General features: G+C 58.4%; 1 protein-coding gene and 1 long non-coding RNA gene across 3 annotated transcripts; one reads left to right on the top strand and one right to left on the bottom strand.

Annotated features, from left to right (window-relative positions):
* Positions 1-10074: 10074 nt before the first annotated feature.
* ZBTB42 (zinc finger and BTB domain containing 42) lies at positions 10075-14237 on the bottom strand. Its single transcript, XM_045397101.2, has 2 exons — positions 14068-14237; positions 10075-13599 (listed from the first exon to the last, which is right to left on the bottom strand). Exon 2 carries the CDS (start codon positions 13580-13582, stop codon positions 12314-12316), a length of 1269 nt encoding a protein of 422 aa, XP_045253036.2. The 5' UTR covers positions 13583-13599; positions 14068-14237; the 3' UTR covers positions 10075-12313.
* A 56-nt stretch (positions 14238-14293) lies between these two features.
* On the top strand, positions 14294-15772 carry LOC107130504 (uncharacterized). 2 transcript variants are annotated; one of them, XR_012416185.1, is made up of 3 exons: positions 14294-14383; positions 14706-14911; positions 15582-15772. It is a non-coding gene; the product is annotated as an uncharacterized lncRNA (long non-coding RNA). The 2 variants fall into 2 exon arrangements; XR_001492729.4 differs by lacking the exon at positions 15582-15772 and having other exon boundaries at positions 14706-15535.
* Positions 15773-18445: the final 2673 nt, after the last annotated feature.

The following is an 18445-nucleotide window of genomic DNA, read 5'->3' as shown; positions in this document are numbered from 1 at the left end:
AGGAAATTTTTTTGTTGTTTGTTTTTGTTTTGTTTTGTTTTGTTTTGAGACAGAGTCTCGCTCTGTTGCCCGGACTGGAGTGCAGTCGCGCGATCTCAGCTCACTGCAAGCTCTGCCTCCCGGGTTCACACCATTCTCCTGCCTCAGCGTCCCGAGTAGCTGGGACTACAGGTGCCGCCACCACACCAGGCTATTTTTTTTTGTATTTTTAGTAGAGATGGGGTTTCACCATGTTAGCCAGGATGGTCTTGATCTCCTGACCTCATGATCGCCCACCTCGGCCTCCCAAAGTGCTGGGATTACAGGCGTGAGCCATCATGCCCAGCCTACTAATTTTTGTATTTTTAGTAGAGATGGAGTTTCACGATCTTGGTCAGGCTGGTCTTGTACTCCTGACCTTGTGATCCACCCGCCTTGGCCTCTCAAAGTGCTGGAGTTAAAGGTGTGAGCCACCGTGCCTGGCCTCTTTTTCCTTTTTTTTTTGAGATGGAGTGTCACTCTCATCCAGGCTGGAGTGCAATGGCACGATCTCTGCTCACTGCAACCTCCGCCTCCCAGGTTCAAGTGATTCTCCTGCCTCAGCCTCCCGAGTAGCTGGGATTACAGGCATATGCCACCATGTCCAGCTAATTTTTGTACTTTTAGTAGAGACGGGGTTTCGCCATGTTGGCCAGGCTGGTCTCAAACTCCTGACCTCAGGTGATCTGCCCACCTCGGCCTCCCAAAGTGCTGGGATTACAGGCATGGCCACGCCTGGCCAAAATGCATGAATCTTAACTATAAATTCTGAAAATGGCTGCACCTGTATAGCCCCCTGCCCAATAAAAATCTAAGCGTGTCCATTACTCTAGAAGTTCCTTTGTGTCCCTCCCTCCCAGTCCCTGCTCGTGATCTTACCCTGAGGCAGCTGCTGGTCTCCTCTTTTTCCGCCATAGATGAGTTTTGCCTCTGCGAGGACTCACTAGTGGGCACTCTTGCAGCAAGCTTCTCTCCCTCAGGTCAGGGAGCTTCATCAACATCAGGTGCACCACCAGCTCCTCTCTTTCATCCACGCATAAGATCCCATTGTATGAATATTCTGCAGTTGGTCTGTCCGTTCTCCCGTGGGTGGGCATGGGGGTTGGAGGAAGCTCCTATGAGCATTAGAGGACACATCCTTTGTGGTCACACCTTTCACTTCTTTTCTGGATGACACCTGGGGATAGAATCTTCAGGTCAAGTGGCAGGTGCATGTTAACATGTTAACAGTGCTTGGGGTTGTCAGTCTTCAGAGCCGGTGTGTAGTGATATCTTGTTGTGGAACTTTTTTGTCTTTTGTTTTGTGACAGGGTCTCTCTCTGTCACCCAGGCTGCAGTGCAGTGGCACAATCATGACTCACTGCAGCCTTGATCCCCCAGGCTCAAGCAGTCTTCCCACTTCAGCCTCCCGAGTAGCTGGGACTACCGGTATGCACCACTGCACCCAGCTAATTTTTTGCTTTTTGTAGAGACAGAGTCTCACTATGTTGGCCAGGCTGGTCTTGAACTCCTGGGTTCAAGCAATCCTCCCACCTGGGCCTCCCAAAATGTTGAGATTACAGGCATGAGCCACCACAACTGGCCTTGGTGTGGGTTTTTTGTTTTGTTTTGTGTTTTTGTTGTTGTTTTCGAGACAGTGTCTTGCTCTGTCATTCAGGTTGGAGTGCTGTGGCATGATCCCAGCTCACTGCAACCTCCTCCTCCCAGGTTCAAGCAATTCTTCTGCCTCAGCCTCCTGAGTAGCTGGGATTACAGGTGCATGCCGCCACGCCTGGCTAATTTTTGTATTTTTAGTAGAGATGGTGTTGGTCAGGCTGGTCTCAAACTCATGACCACAGGTGGTCTATCCACCTCGGCCTCCCAAAGTGTTGGGATTACAGGCGTGAGCCACCGCGCCCAGTCTCTTGGTGGGTTTTGAGTTGCGTTTTCCTGTGACTAATGATGTTGAGCACTTTTTCATGTGTTTATTAGCCATTTGTGTAACTTCCTTTGTGCAAAGTCTATCAGATCTGCTGCCACAGAGACCTCACCCGCCGCAGTTTGTTTTCAAGGGCAGCCTCCTCTCCAGCTTCCGCCTGTCCTCACCCGCTCTCCAGTGCCTTCCAGGAGGTTTTTTTTAACGTGCCTATTTTTGTTCAGAATCTATCTTTGTTATCCATGGGGGGTCAGTCTGCCCAGGCTGCTCCACCATTGCTCCCTGTGGGGCGAGTTTACTTGTTAAAAGTATATTTATTATGGATGGTGTGGAAATGCTTGCCCTTCCTTTTCTGTGACCTGTGCAGTGAAGGGAATGTGTGGGTTCATCCAGGTTGGGTCTTGGGAAGTAGTCTGATAGAAAAGGAGGGGACAGCTCAAGGCAGGGGCTGGGGGTCAATCTAATGACGGCCAAGGCACTGAGTCGAGAGGCAGGCAGGAGAGGGGAGGAGAGAGACTCGCGAAGGTGGCAAGGTCAAGAAATGGAAAACCACGAAACGAAGGAATTATTGTACAGAGAAATCACCTGCTTGATTAGGTAAACAGGAAAATAGGAGCTTGTGTCATGAGTGAGGATGCCTGAAGCTCAGATTCCAGTGGGGCCATGGCTGCTGGAGATGACCTGGGAAAGACCACAGGCCCAAGAGTAGGGGGCGGGGGTGGGATGGGAGATGAAGGATATGAGGTGCCCAAAGCTGCAGCCTTGAGCAAATATGGGGGAGACGGGGTTGGGTCAAGAGTCCCGCAGAGAGGAGGAGGAGGGTGTGAGCCTCTGAAGAGCTGGGCCTGGGTATGCGGGAAGGGGTCAGGGATGCCCACACCTTCCTTCCTGACCTGTTGGTGGTGCAGGCGGATTTCTTCAGGGGAGCAGTGTGTGGGACAGCAGCGGGGGCAGCTGAGCGTCCAGGAGAACAAACACAAAGGAGACCTCGACTGTCCCACACCCCAGTCTGCTCTGGGGATGCAGGGGCGGGGTGAGCAGCCAGGGAAGGGTGCTACTGGGAGGGCCTGGGCAATGGAGTCACCTGGGTTTTCTTGAGGGTGAAGCTGTACTGCCTGACTGTACCCAAGTGTCCATGAGTGTACCTGGGATGTTGTGGGACAAAATGGAAACATCAACAAATTGTACTGATGAGAAAACTGCAGTGGCTGGCCCAGGACTGGCAGAGCCAGGATGGGATCTGGGCCTCCACGTTCTTCTGAAACATCAATGGTTATGGACTGAATTTTGTCCCCAACCAAATTTGTACATTGAGGTCCTAACCCCCAGTCCCTCAGAATGTGACTGTATTTGGAGATAGAGCCTTTAAAGAGGTGATGAAGGTAAAATGAGGTCATTAGGGTGGGCCTTAATCCAATAGGACTTGTGTCCTTATAAGAAGAGGAGATGGCCGGGCGCGGTGGCTCAAGCCTGTAATCCCAGCACTTTGGGAGGCCGAGGGGGGTGGATCACGAGGTCAGGAGATCGAGACCGTCCTGGCTAACACGTGAAACCCCGTCTCTACTAAAAAAATACAAAAATTAGCCGGGAGCAGTGGCGGGCGCCTGTAGTCCCAGCTACTCGGGAGGCTGAGGCAGGAGAATGGCGTGAACCCGGGAGGTGGAGCTTGCAGTGAGCTGAGATCCGGCCACTGCACTCCAGCCTGGGGGACAGAGCGAGACTCCGTCTCAAAAAAAAAAAAGAAGAGGAGATTAGGGCTGGGCATGGTGGCTCACGCCTGTAATCCCAGCACTCTGGGAGGCCGAGGAGGGTGGATCACCTGAGGCCAGAAGTTCGAGACCAGCCTGACCAACATGGAGAAACCCCATCACTACTAAAAATACAAAATTAGCCCGGCGTGGTGATGCTTACCTGTAATCCCAGCTACTTGGGAGGCTGAGGCAGGAGAATCACTTAACCCCGGGAGGTGGAGGTTGCGGTGAGCTGAGAGTGCACCATTGCACTCCAGCCTGGGTAACAAGAGCGAAACTCCATCTCAAAAAAAAAAAAAAAAAAAAAAAAAAAAGAAGAGATTAGGACACACACAGAGGGAAGACCATGTGAGGCTGCAGGGAGAAGACCGCCCTTTGCAAGCTGAGGAGACAGGGCTCAGGAGGAAGCACCCCGCAGATACCCTGAGACCTGCGAGACAATAAGTGTCTGCTGTTCAAGTCACCCTGTCTGTGGTACCTTATTATGACAGCCAGAGCCTACTACAGCCAATAAAGAAACAGAAAACGTACCCCAGCATCTGCTTCAGAAGGCAAAGGAAGGTATGTCTTGGGCCGGGCGCGGTGGCTCACACCTGTAATCCCAGCACTTTGGGAGGCCGAGGCAGGTGGATCACGAGGTCAGGAGATCGAGATCATCCTGGCTAACACGGTGAAACCCCGTCTCTACTAAAAATACAAAAAACTTAGCTGGGCGTAGTAGCGGGCGCCTGTAGTCCCAGCTACTTGGGAGGCTGAGGCAGGAGAATGGTGTGAACCCGGGAGGCGGAGCTTGCAGTGAGCCGAACTTGCACCACTGCACTGCAGCCTGGGCGACAGAGGGAGACTCTGTCTCAGAAAAAAGAAAGGGGGGGTGCGTGTTTTGACTTCAGACTCCTGCTAAAATTAGTGAAAACAAAACCAGGAGAGTTCCACAGAGGGAGATGAGCCCCAGGCCCCCCCCAGATCCACTGTCACCTCTGATACCAGGGCTACAGCTGGGCCAGCAGCAACCTCGGTACTCAATCATCCCTGCCTGGCAGGGGACAGTCCTCCATGGCCTGGGACCTTTCTGAATGGCCACCCTCTCCGCCTCAGCCACAGGCTCTGGCACAGGCTCCAGAGGCAGCATTTTCTGCTGCTGCCAGCCTGTGTCGGGAGCGGCCCAGCCCTCCAGGCTGCTGTCCCTGGACTCCTCACTGCAGTGGTGTACCCCACCATCTTCTGCAACAGCTGGAGGTGAAGGGGTGTGGAGGGAAAGCGGGATGGGGAGGGGAGCAAGAGGCTGGCCGGAGCAGGGGAACAGAGCCAGGCCAGGGCCCAATTGCAAAGGTCCACAAACCAGCAATGCCCAAGCACACCTGGCACCCCGGGGAGCCTGGGGACGCTCTGTATGGCTTTGTTGTCCCGGGGAGCCTGGGGGTGCTCCGTGCGGCCTTGTTGTCCCGGGGAGCCTGGGGGTGCTCCGTGTGACCTTGTTGTGCCGGGGAGCCTGGGGGTGCTCCGTGTGACCTTGTCCCGGGGAGCCTGGGGGTGCTCCGTGCGGCCTTGTTATCCTGGGGATCCTGGGGGTGCTCCGTGCGGCCTTGTTGTCCCGGGGAGCCTGGGGGTGCTCCGTGCGGCCTTGTTATCCCGGGGAGTCTGGGGGTGCTCTGTGCGGCCTTGTTGTCCCGAGAGCCTGGGGGTGCTCTGTGCGGCCTTGTTGTCAAAGGCTCCTCACCCTTGGTTCCCTTCTGACCTGGCAATGGCCCCAGAGAGAGGCAGGTAGGTGTTACACTTGTCAGCAGCAACGCTGCCAACACTCAGTGTGGATGTTACCCTATTCACCTATCAACAGTTGTCTGCCGTTCCCATTTCACAGGCGAGAATGCTGAGGCTGAAGAAAGGAAGTGACATGGTTACGAGCACAGGACAGGTGGCTGACGGGACAGGCACTGGTGGCCTGTGTGCCATGAAAGTCCTGGGACTTGCAGGGGCAGCCTTCCTTCTATGCTGCGTGTTCAGAGGTGCCAGTGGGTGTGCATGCAGAGGGGTACAGACCTACTTTCACAGAGATGCAGACTTTCCTTCTTGTGTATATGGAAGGGTAGCAGCGAGAGGGAGGAGGTGCAGGGAAACTGAGGAAAATGCTCTGGAACTAGCCAGGCTTCATGGCTCATGCCTAGAATCCTAGTTACTCAGGAGGCTGAGTGGGGACGGTCACTTGAGTCCAGGAGTTCAAGACCAGCCTGGGCGACATAAGACTCTGTCTCAAAAAATAAAAATAAAAATCCTGGAACTTGAGGGCTACAGAAAAGGGAAGTGCAGATATTGAAGCTCCACTGCATGAGGAGGGCAGACATCACCCCTTTCTCCAACCGCTTCTCAGCTAGAACATAATCAAGCTCTACTTCCTCAGCCTGGAAGCCGACCTAGAGCTGGCTCAATTTTTGTAGGGATCTTCCATAAAGGTGGTGGTGGTGGTGAAGGTGGAGGTGATGGTGATGGTGAAGATGGAGGCAGAGATGAAGGTGATGATGGTGGAGGTAATGGTGATGGAAGTGGAGGCAATGGTGCTGGAGGTGGAGGTGATGGTGGAAGTGGAGGCGGAGATGATGGTGGAGATGATGGTGATAGAGGTGGAGGCTATGGTGGGGGTGGAAGTGATGGAGGAGGTGGTGGAAGTAGAGGTGATGGAGGAGGTGGAGGTGATGGTGGATGTGAAGGTGATGGTATAGGTGGAGGTGATGGTAGAATTGGGGGTGATGGCAGAGGTGGAGGTGATGATAGTGGAGGTAATGGTGGTGGAGGTGGAGGTAATGGTGCTGGAGGTGGAGGCGAAGATGGAAGTGGAGGCGATGGTGGAGGTGGAGGAGATAGCAATGATGGTAGGGGAGGTGGAGGTGATAGTGATGGAGGAGGTGGTGGAGGTGATGGTGGATGTGAAAGTGATGGTATAGGTGGAGGAGATGGTAGAATTGGGGGTGATGGCAGAGGTGAAGGTGATGATGGTGGAGGCAATGGTGGTGGAGGTGGAGGTAATGGTGCTGGAGGTGGAGGCGATGGTGGAGGTGGGGGAGGTAGTGATGGAGGTGATGGCAGATGTGAGGGTGATAGCAGAGGTGGAGGTGATGGTGGATGTGATGGTGGAGGAAATGGTGATGGAAGTGGAGGCGATGGTGGAGGTAGAGGAGGTAGTGATGGAGATGGTGGAGGTGATGGTGGATGTGAGGGTGATGGTAGAGGTGGAGGTGATGGTGGAGGTAATAGTGGTAGAGGTGGAGCTAATGGTGCTGGAGGTGGAGGCAATGGTGGAGGTGGATCTCAGGGTGATAGTGGATGTGAGGGTGATGGTAGAGGTGGAGGAAATGGTGCTGGAGGTGGAGGTGATGGTGGAGGTAGAGGAGGTAGTGATGGTGATGGAGGTGGAGGGATGGTGGATGTGAGGGTGATGGTAGAGGTGGAGGTGATGGTGGATATGGAGGTGGAGGCGATGTTGGAGGTAATGGTACTGGAGTTGGAGGCGATGATGCAGGTGGGGGAGGTAGTGATGGTGAGGGAGGAGGTGGTGGAGGTGTTGGTGGATGTGAGGGTGATGGTAGAGGTGAAGGCGATGGTGGATGTGGAGGAAATGGTGCTGGAGGTGGAGGCGATGGTGGAGGTAGAGGAGGTAGTGATGGTAATGGAGGTGGAGGTGATGGTGGATGTGAGGGTGATGGTAGCTGGATGTGAGGGTGATGGTAGAGGTGGAGGTGATGGTGGATGTGGAGGTGGAGGCGATGTTGGAGGTAATGGTGCTGGAGGTGGAGGTGATGATGAAGGTGGGGAGGTAGTGATGCTGATGGTGGAGGTGATGGAGGTGGAGGTGATGGTGGAGGTAGAGGTGACGGTGGAGGTAATGATGGTAGAGGTGAAGGTAATGGTGCTGGAGGTGGAGGCGATGATGCAGGTGGAGGAGGTAGTGATGGTGATGGTGGAGGTAATGATGGATGTGAAGGTGATGGTAGAGGTGGAGGTGATGGTGGAGGTAATAGTGGTAGAGGTGGAGGTAATGGTGCTGGAGGTGGAGGCAATGGTGGAGGTAGGGGAGGTAGTGATGGTGGAGGAGGTGGTGGAGGTGATGGTGGATGTGAGGGTGATGATAGACGTGGAGGAAATGGTGCTGGAGGTGGAGGCGATGGTGGAGGCAGAGAAGGTAGTGATGGTGATGGAGGTGGAGGTGATGGTGGATGTGAGGGTGATGGTAGAGGTGGAGGTGATGGTGGATGTGAAGGTGATGGTAGAGGTGGAGGTGATGGTGGTGGAGGTGGAGGTAATGGTGCTAGAGGTGGAGGCGATGGTGGAGGTAGTGATGGTGATAGTGAAGGTGGAGGTGATGGTGGTTGGAAGTGATGGTAGAGGTGGAGGTGATGGTGGAGGTAATGGTGGTAGAGGTGGAGGTGATGGTGGAGGTGGAGGCAATGGTGGATGTGGAGGAGGTGGTGATGGTGGTAGTGGAGGTGGAGGTGATGGTGGAGGTAAAAGTGGAGGTGATGGTGATGGAAGTGGTGATGGTGGTGAAGATATTGATGGTGGAGGTAAAGGTAATGGTGGAGGTGACAGTTGTGGTTCCATGGGGTAGGGCGATGGTGACGATGACCGTGATGACAGTGCGGGATGTGTTCACTGAAGAAAAATGGGACTGAGGTGGGGATGAAAGAAGTCATAGAAGACCAGGGCAGAGCTTCTGGGGTTTTGGAGTTCACCCGAGAGCTGGGACGGCCAGGATTGGAGCCATGTCTGCACTGGGTTTGTTTGTTACCATACTCCCCAGGGGTGTCTGTAGAGTGGAGCCTTCCATACCGGGAAGGACTCAGCACCATTTAGGAACACTAGAAAGAGGTAAGACCAGGTGTGCGTGGGAGTGGGCAGGAGCTGGGGAGGTGGCGGGAGGGGCCAAGGCTGCCGACTCACCTGCTTCCCACTTGCAAGGCAGCCTCCCCAGGGTGGTATCCACGCACCTGGGCTGACATGACCGGGCCTCTGTGGAGTGCCGGCCCCTGCCTGGTGCCTGTGTCCGTGTTGTCCACTCGCAGGCTCCTGAGATGTCACCCTTCCTGGGGAGCCTCCTGGGATACCTCCTCCACAGAGTCTGACCCTCTCCTTCCCTCTGGCCTCGTCCTTGCTGCCCCAACCTGCCACGTGCCTCTGACAGCGTTGGTGCCCTGTGCCCAGCACTGTGGGTAAATAGCTTAAGGTTCCTGGAGTTGGTGGAAGGAAGTCCTGGATTTGCCACCAACTGGCTCTGGGACCATGGACCAGTACTGGTCCCTTCCATGTGCCTCAGTTTACCATCCGGCCAAGGAAGCTGACTGGATGGCCTCCAAGGAGGGTTTCAGAAGGCCCACCCTGGCCAGGAGTGGGACTGAAAGCTTCGGCGACAGCTCTAGCAGTCAGCTGAGTGTAAGCACAGTGTGGCACAGCTGGGCAGGCTGGAGGGGCCCCAGGAAGCCCCATGCACCCTAGGGGACAGCAGACCATCCTCCTTTTCTGCATGGTTGGCATAGCAACAGCCTCCTCCTCTGGGTTGAGAAGGCCTGGGCTGAGTCATGAGCCCAGCGGGGAACATGAGAGGGCCTCCCTGCAGGACAGGGCACTGGTCCAGGCTCAGCAGGAGGCAGGGTGGGTGTGGGGGGTGGGTAGGGGAGGAGCCAGCACTACCTCCCAGAAGGAAGGACCTGTATTTGGGGTCAGGACTGGGAAGGTGGCAGGAGCTTGCCCAAGAGGGGCAGGCCCTTGCACACCAGCTCAGCCTGACTTTGAGGACCCTCTGGCCAGCACCATCCCCACCCTGTCCTGGGCCTGGGGCTTACCCTGGCTCTTCTCAAGCCAAGAGGGCACTGTGTTGACGCTTACAGCACATGTGGAGGCCCTGCCCCATCTGGCCTGGAAAGGAAGGCCGTGCTCCCCTCAGGGAGGGCTCAGGGCTAATGACCCCCTGCAAGGTCTCTGGAGGGAGCAGGACAGAGGAGGCGTGGAACTGCCCACCCCAGCCTCATCAGCCCAGAGCCCAGCCCAGCCTGGCACAGGGCTCTAGAAATTTCTTCTCCCACCTGCCAGAGGCCCAAGGGCGTAGGGTAGTGGGGAGGGCCATGGCATCCCCAGGTTCGCAGGTTTCCTCCAGGGTCCAGCCTCCTTCCCCAGGGCAAGAAACCACTGTGGCCTCCCGTGCCCAAGCTGGCCTGTGTTCTGTACCTCCCTGACAGATGTGCCTCCCTGGACTCCCCTTCCCCAAACACTGGCAGCTGGGGACAAACCTGGGGAAAGAGGGGGTGCCACCTCAGCCCTGTCCCAGCCTCCCCCATCCACCAGCATGAGCACGTGGTGGCATCTGGGACACCTATCCCCACCCGTCCCCAGGAATAGTCACTGCTGTTTCCACTGGAGGTGGGCTTTATTACTGTCGCCATCATGTGAAAAGAGGAAGACAGCACCCATTCCCACGCCTCCTAGACACTGTGCACCAACAATTGTCTGCTGGGGTTAGCCCGGAGCTGTCCCCAACCCCCGGGGTCAGAGCATCCACAGGTGCTGAGCTGGCCCAGGAGACCCCCACCCTGCTGACTCTGCTTGCCTTGTGTCTGCACAGGCCTCTACCAAACTCTCCCACACAATTAGTGTCTTAAATATATGTACATGTATATATTTCAACACAACTGTGTCAGTTATAAAATTAAAACTGACCACTTCTCCTTACATTATCTTCACAGTAGCTGTGCGGAAGACAACAAATCCAGTGTTGATAGCTCAGGGCAGGCTGCCCACCCCAGCAAAGGGAAGTTCCCCCATGGAAACCACTGGGGGAACCAGTGCTGCGGCCACATCTCCGTGCTTGGGCGACAGTGTAGCTGCCCATCTGCGGCGTGCCGGGTTGGCTTGGGCCTTGCCATGTGCTAGACGCATGGACACACACACACACACACACACACACACACACACACACCCGATTATGGAGCACATCACACCGAGCCCTTGCAGAGGTAGGGGCTAGGGCCCAGGACAATCAGAAGCAGGCCCCTCCCCCAGCTGTCTTGAGACCAAAGCCATCCAGGGCCTCTGAGCCTGGGGGCATCACCTAGAAGCACTGGGCTCCCAGGCTGGCACCCAGCACACCAGGAGCCCAGGGCATGTGGGAGATGCACTAGGGATGGTCTTTCACTCCAGACCAGGTTAATAAATATGACATCCAGTGTTGTCAGAAGAGAAAATAACGTAGACTTGGCTGCACTCTGCTGTCAAGGCCATTCCCAGCCACAGAGGAAACATCCCAGGTGGTCTCCAGGTGTCCAGGTGGCTCTGCACCTGCTGACCCCCAGAGGCCAGTGAGGTTCTGGCAGCAAGATTTGCTTAATTAGGCAGGCAAAGCAGGGCGACCTGAACCAACGACATGTGCGGGGGTCGTGGTCTTCATATTCTATTCATGTGCAAGGAGTGTCAGTCTAAGGCTGTGGATGGAGGCCAGGGTGCTGCAGGCCAGGGTGCTGCGACTCCCACTCCTCGCCTGCCCCTACCCCTGATGCCATGGCCACTTTCACCCATGCCTCGCCGTGGGGAAAGGAAGGCCCGCAAACCCTGCCCTTGGCGGACAGGGCAACCTTTGCTTCTGCTCAGTCAGTGCATGGAAATGCCCACAGCTCCAGGGAGACCCTCTAGCAGGCAGAGTGACCTTCAAGGTAAGGCCCACGGTGGCCCAGCAGCAGTACAGAGCTCAGTGGCCCAAGCCCCACCCTGGGGGATGCCCAGAGGCGTCCTAGACCTGCACTCAGGCAGAGAAGCATGTGGCTGGGCAGCCACCAGCAGACATCTGGCCGCCTCGGGAGGCTCTTCCTGGGTCTAAAGAGAATCCAGTTCCAAATTCCCACTTTCTCTGCCCAAAGTTACAGTGTGGTCATAATTGCACTCTCTCATGGACCCACATCGCACCCAAGTGACAGTGACACCACAGCCACTCAGCTTCTAGCTGGCTCTACTTCTGCTGCCTTAGGATCCCTGCTGGGGCTGCACCCCCCCCCACCCCGAGACACCAGCTGTGCCCAGATGGCCCCTGCTGGCACTCACTGTGCCCCAGGCCTTCCTGGCAGGGGTTCCTGCTGCCACTCCCCAGGAGTGTCCTGTTCCCTCCCAGCGCCCCATCGGGATGCACACCAACAACTTTTCTGACATGTGCCTAATTCACCTAGCGTGGGGCCAGGCTCATGAAGGCCTCCCCAAGCCTGCCAGAGAGGTGGTCAGGGAAGCCCCGGGCCGGGAGATGATGTGCCATCTCACACGGAGAAACCGGGGCAGAGCCAGGTGCTGGTTGGACACCCCTCAGAACTTCGCTGGAGGGGACGGGACAGGAAGATAGTGTCATAGCCTAGGCAGGGCACAGCCTGGGGGGCCGGAATGAGTTGGGGAGTGAGGGGAAAGAGGCAAGGCGGGAGGAAGGCTGCCCAAGTCACCAAATCTGAGGCCAAGTTCCGGGAAGCCGCAGCATTCTCACTGCCAGGCGGGCGGAGCCATCCCGCCCGAGCAGGGACCTCCACCTGGCCAGGCTTCACACCCCATGCAGTGTCCCACCTGGGAGGGCCCATCCCTTCCCTTCCACCCCACCCTCAGGACCCACAGGGATGCATCACACCAGAAGGGACTTGACGAGGCCACAGTGAAACTTGCGGACATGGCGGTAGAGGTCCCCAGACTGCGTGAACCGGCGGTCACACCACTGGCAGGCATGCGGCTTCTCTCGAGTGTGCACCACGGTGTGCCGGCTCAGGTTGTGGGAGTACTGAAAACTTTTGCCACACTGCACACATGTATACGGCTTCTCACCCGAGTGTGTCCGTTCATGCCTCTTCAGTGTGTATGTGCACGAGAAGGTCTTCCCGCAGAGCGGGCAGGTGGGTGCCGCGCCCTCAGGGGAGAGCCGGGCCCGGGTGCTGTCTCGCTCACGGAAGTGGGCGCTGAGGTGCAGCTGCAGCACGTGGGAGCTGGGAAACAGCTTGCTGCACAACGGGCAGATGCAGAGGGGCCCACGAGGCCCCAGCTCGTCCTCACTCGCCAGTCGTCCTACATCCAGCTCCAGCTCCCGGCTGCCCTCTCCGCTGACAGGCAGCGGCTGCAAACCCACCACCGGGCCCTTGGCTGCAGGAACAGGACGTGGCTTCGGGGGGCTGTGGGTGCTCCTACAGCTGCTGCTCTCCTCCTGTTCGGACAGTGAGTCCCGCTCATCCTTCACCAGTGGCTGGGCCCCTGGTTGCACCTGGCTGCAGAGAGGTGTCTGGAGGATGCACGGTGGGTGGACCCGCTCCTGCCTTGGGCCAGGCTTCAGCGACAGGTCCAGGACCTGGTCTGACTCTTCTGGGACCTGGCAGGGAGGAGGCCCAGATGCTCGAGGAGGGAGGGCAGCCTTGACCCCAACCGGGGGGAGCTTGGCCTTTGGGGCAGCTGGGCAGAGGTCCGCGGTCCAGACAGGCCAAGGGCACAGTGGCTGACCAGGTTCTGCCCCTGGGGCAGGGTTCCCTGGGTCCAGACTTCGGTCCTTCTCCTGGAGCCTGCCCTTGCAGACCTTGACGATGTCATACATGTGCAGGTAGCTTGCGGCCGCCAGGACGTCCTCGACAGGCAGGCTGCGCAGGTCCAGGCGGCCCTCGTACATGAAGTCCAGCAGGCGGCCGAAGGCGGGCGCCGTGACGATGTCGCAATTGAGCCGCACCGTGTCGCGACTGCCCGCGGGCCGGTCCCTGTAGAAGAGGTGGAAGTAGACGCTGCACGCGGCCAGCACTGCACGGTGGGCTGGGAAGCGCGCGTCGCCCACCAGCACGGTGCAGTCGCATAGGAAGCCCAGCTCGCGCTGCTGCCTCAGGCGGCCCAGCAGCCGTCCGCCGTGCTCAGGGAACTCCATGCCGCCGCCGTCATCACCTGGGCACAAACGGGACGCCCGTCAGCGCGCCTGGAGACGCCTGCGAAGCGCCCTTCCCAGCTGCAGGCAGCGCGGAAAGAGCGGCGCGGGAATGACGCGCACAACCGCCCGTCCGGAGCCGCCGCGGGCACCTGCCCCGAGCAGGAAAAACTCGATCGAAAGTAAACAGTAGCCACTCCGCCGCGGGGGCGGGTCCCGGGACTCTGGCGCAGGGGCCGGAGCCGCGCAAACCTGCGCGCGTCCCCGCCGGGCGCTCCTGAACTTCACTCCCGGGCGGCCCCTCGCTTGCAGCGTCCCCGACGCCCCGGTGGCTGCGCCGCCGCCCGCCCCACGCCTCCGCGCCGCCTCCAGCTGCCGCCCGGCCCACCAGATGCAGCCGCCGGCGGCCCCATTTATGGCAGCGCGGCCGCGGGGAGCGGGCCGGCGGGCGGGGCGGGCAGAGCCGGGAGCCCGCCCCCCGCGCTCACCTCCGCCGCCCCGTGCTCCTCTCCGGTCGCTGCCCGCGCCGCGCGCCCTCCCCAGTGCGGCCCTGGCGCTCGTGGAGCTGCGGGCAGCGCGCCCCGGCGGGGAGGGCGCGGGGACGGCGAGGGCGCCGGGCGGGGCGCGCTCCAACTTGGCTGGCCCAGCGCCGCCCGCCAATCGCCCCGCCCCGGAGAGAGCGAAACTCGGGGCGGGGGCCGGAGGGGGCGGGCCGAGCTACTTCCCGGAGCGGCGGAACCGCTGAGGTCACTCTCGCCCCCCCTTCCCCGCCGGGCCCCGCGCGCAGCCAGCAGGGGCGCTGGGGTGAGAGGGGGGTTTAGGGCACTGCGCGGGGGCTGGGGGTCTCTCGCGATACTTGGCGCGTTGGCCTGGGTCCCCCACCTCCCAACCTTTCCAGGCATGGGGTCCTCACTGCGCCAGTCTGCAAAGGGAACCCTTCCGAGGGTCCGCTTCTATCCCAGCGCGCGTTGGGCAGTCACCCAAGGGTAAACCCGGGACCCCGGCCTCCTGCCACCTCGCAGGGCGCCGGCCTTGGGATGGGGTAGGGGGTGCGTGGATTGGGGGTCGTTAATTTTGCAAAGATGACACCTCCTTCCTTGAAAGCCTCTTTTTGAATTTAATTCAGCTGGGACCCTCTTCCAAACATTCAAGCAGGATCTCGATCCTGGAGTCCAGAACGGGGACTTCCACCCTCTCCACAGACCCCAGCCCAGCGTCTATGGGGGACCCAGCGCAGAGAGGCACGGAAAACGGGCACCTCCCAGCAGACATCGTGGCATGGCAGGGACAAACGCCATAACAGAGGGAGTCGGAAGCCCTCCAGAGCCCAGGGTAGACAGGAACGTGTTCAAAGAGGAGGAGACTCCGGACAGGGGCTGGCATGGGAGTGGGGGTAGGGACGAGTGGGGGAAAGTGTTCAGGGCAAAGAAGCATTGAGAAGATGTGAGGGGGACGCCTGCTTCTGGGACAGGGAAGTCGCCAGAGAAGTAGAGTGTGTTTGTCGGGGCCAGGGTCTCTCCCCGGCAGGTGGAGCCTTTTCCCAGGGGCGCAACCTGGGCTGCCCTTGACTGAGCAGGTTTCAAGGTACTCTAGACCACCCGATCATCTTCACAACAGTCCCATTAACTAGATGCTCTTATTTTTTATACCTTTTTGATGAGAGAGGTTAGGTAAGATACCCAGGGCCATATATTAGGCAGTAAGTCACTGAACCAGGATTTGAATTCAGCCAGTTTCATTCTGCTCTGCCTTGGAGTCTGGGAAATGGAGGATGTAGTGGAGGAGTCACCCTGGCCAAGGCCCTGCAGTGGGGTGGGGGTGGTGCTGGAAGAGGGGCTGGATCACAAAGGACAGGACCCAGCCAGGTATATGTGTGCAGGAGGAGTGGAGCCCACAGTGGGATCTGAAGTCTGGGAAGGAAGGCCTCGTTGTTATACTAAAATATCATTCCTTGTTTCACTGGATGGCCTGCATCTTTATTTCCTAAACCTGGCAACTGCAGCTTGGACCCCTGGAATGACACTGCACTTACAGCCACTGAGACCAGCTTACGGACAGCAGAGGCCTGGCTCCCATCGCTGCTGGCCACCCACCCTGAGGACCCCTTCCTGAGGAAGGCCAACTCCCCTCCCTCCACCCATTTAAATAATCATCTGCCTTGCCCCGGCCACCAGCAGGAATAGCTGAATTCAAGTAAGCTAAGGGTGAACCCAGATGTGACTGCTCCCTTCCTGCCCTGCCTAGATCAGAGCCCTGCCCTGGCCCCTCCCAATCTTGAGCACGACCAAACTTTTAACCTCTTTGAACCTCAATAACCCTCATCTGCAAAATGGGAATCAGAGTGCATCCCGGGGTCTTTGTGAAAATTAACTAGAGGGCCTGGCACTCAGCAAGCTCTCAGGTTCTGGAATGTTCTTCCCCAAAGAACCCTTCACTGGCTTCTCTTCATTCCTGTCTCTGCTCAAAGTCCACTCCTTAGTCAGGGTGGCCGTTCCTGCCCACCTTAGCTAAGCTCCCTCCCAATCCCTTGGGCTGCATACCTTCCTCTCCAGCCCATTCTTGGTGTCCTGTGATTGTGGGATATCCCATCTCCTTCCAAAAGGGAAGGGCTGTTTTGTTCACTTGGTGCTAAAAAGTTGGCAGGATGCAAGTGGGTGTTCAGTAAATGTTTGTTGAGTGAATGCATGATGGTTGCTTCTGTGAGTGATAACCAATGGTCCCACCATCCCCAATCCTGACTCCTCTGTGGCAGCAGTTCAGCCCTGCCTGCCCACACCCCCAGCCGCTGAGCCTTCAGAGCAAGTAGGGGTGGCCTGCCACCCTGGGGCTCTGGGCAACAGGCTGACAGCTCCCCACTCTAGGCTGGCAGCAAACACCCTAGCCTGCCCTGCCTGGCTGGCGGGACAGAGAGAGCCTGGACACTTAATGGGGGTTGTGGTACACAAGGAGGGTCAGGATGCTGTCTTCGGGAGCCCAGGGTAGGACCTGGAAGGTGGGCCCAGCTAGGAATGGGTTAGAGGAGGGGGAGTGGACAGTGGGAGAGAAGCTCCTTGTGCCTCTCAGGTCGGGATGTCTGGGTTCAGGTCCCTCCTGCCCCATGCTGATCAGGGAAGGGGGGCTGTCCCAGGCAGAGAGCGCCCAGAGTTGGTACTGGGATCCTGGCCAGCCTGCAGTCCTCAGAGCCCCTGTGACTGGCTGAGTCTCAAGTGTAGAATGACAGGACACTGTCACACGGCCACTGTCACGGCGGTGGTGGTTCAGGCAGACCCTCTCCAGACATAGGCGGCCATCTGGCCTGTGAGCTGCCCTGGGGCCCCGCCCTGCAGCTGCTGCCGGGACCTACACAGCCCAGGGCCCTGCAGTCCTGCCCCCGGCCAGCAGCTGCAGAAGGTGACAGGGCAGGAGGCCCCTGAGCTCTGGGAGGAGGCAGCCGGTGGGCCCTCCCCTGGTGCAGCAGTTTTAGTTGGAAACATCTGGCCACAGAGCTCCTCAGCAGTCCCAGCAGCAGCCATGGGACTGGGTTCTCTCCTGGCCATTCTGTCTGGGGTGGGAGGGGGTATTCTTGAAGAGAGGACTCTGCTTTCCCTCTGGGAGGCCAGAGGAGAGGGAGCTGGCCCTGCCCACTGGGAGATCCCCGTCTTGGGGGAGGGCAGTTCACGCCAAGGTGAAGACAGGACTGGAGTGTGGGGCCCACAGCGGGTTGCAGGCACCAGCGGATGCCAGGGCACCAGGCTGGGAAGAGTGGGAGGCCTTCTCGGAGACAGCCAGTGCAAAATAAGCAGGAGGTCCGACCCCTTCAAGAACAGCCCGCGGTGTCACTGCCTCTTCCATGAGAGGGTGCCCTGCTCCCTCCCACACCCCCCAGCCTCGGCCACTTGCTGGCCTCCTCTCATGGCTCTCTCATCCTCTGCTTCCTCCCTGAATTCCTTCCTCTATCCTTGCATGGCAGAGCCGAGGATGGTGGGCGGATACCAGGAACTCTTCCAGGGGGAGCAATGGGCAGGTGGGACAGTCCCAGAGGGAGCCCCAGGTGGCCCATGGTGCAGGTTTGCTGGGTGAGAGACAGACACCAGACGCCCGGGCTCTGGGGGCAACCCTTGGGTCAGGTATCCCACCCAGGCGGCACAGACCACTGGGCCTCTGACTTGGCCCCCTGGAGGTCGGGCCCTTTCTGGGGTTACAAAGTCTGAGCTGGGAGGGAGCAGAGGTGCTCAGGGGAGAGGCAGGAATGGGGAGTCCCCTGCCTGAGGAGCCAGTGCCCCCATGCAGCGGGAGAGAGTCCTTCTCTTGGTCAGCCCCAAGAGGCAGGGATGAAGCCCCAGTTTTGGCTGCAGACTCTGTCCTGAGCACTGGGCCGAACCTGCTGCCTCTGTCTACATCTCCTCCCACCCCCTCCCCTGCTGCCAGCTGAAGTCACTCAGGCTGAAAATAAAAATGCTCCCCCCACCCCAATACTTAGCCTCAGGAAGGTTAACTCACAAGAGTCCCTCTTTCACAAAAGGGTTATTATCAACTGTGGGCCTCTGGAATGGGGGAGGGGCAGTTGTTGGAGGAACTTCTGGCTGGGAAGGGGTCGGGGTGGCAGTCACCTGCATCGTCCTGTGAGTGTGCAGGAGAAGGGGGTCTGTGTCCCATTCACTCACTCCATACCGGGGCCATCTGCCTCCCAGTGGACTTCGGACTGGGTGTCGGGGCTGACCAAGTCCACCCAGCAGGGAGGGTCCTGGGCTCTCAGCTGTCACAGCCCACCCTAGACACCGCTCCTCCTCTGTCTGGTGTCTGCTCCCAGCTCGAGGTGGGACCCAGGCAAGGTGTGCCCCTCTTCTCCCACTCCCCAGCAAAGTCTCCCTTTTGTGAGTGTAGCTG

Source organism: Macaca fascicularis, chromosome 7 (genome assembly GCF_037993035.2).
Source record: "Macaca fascicularis isolate 582-1 chromosome 7, T2T-MFA8v1.1".
Lineage (NCBI taxonomy): Eukaryota > Metazoa > Chordata > Mammalia > Primates > Cercopithecidae > Macaca > Macaca fascicularis.
The sequence above is the reverse complement of the archived record's forward strand: the minus strand, read 5'-3'. Positions and strand labels throughout refer to the sequence as shown.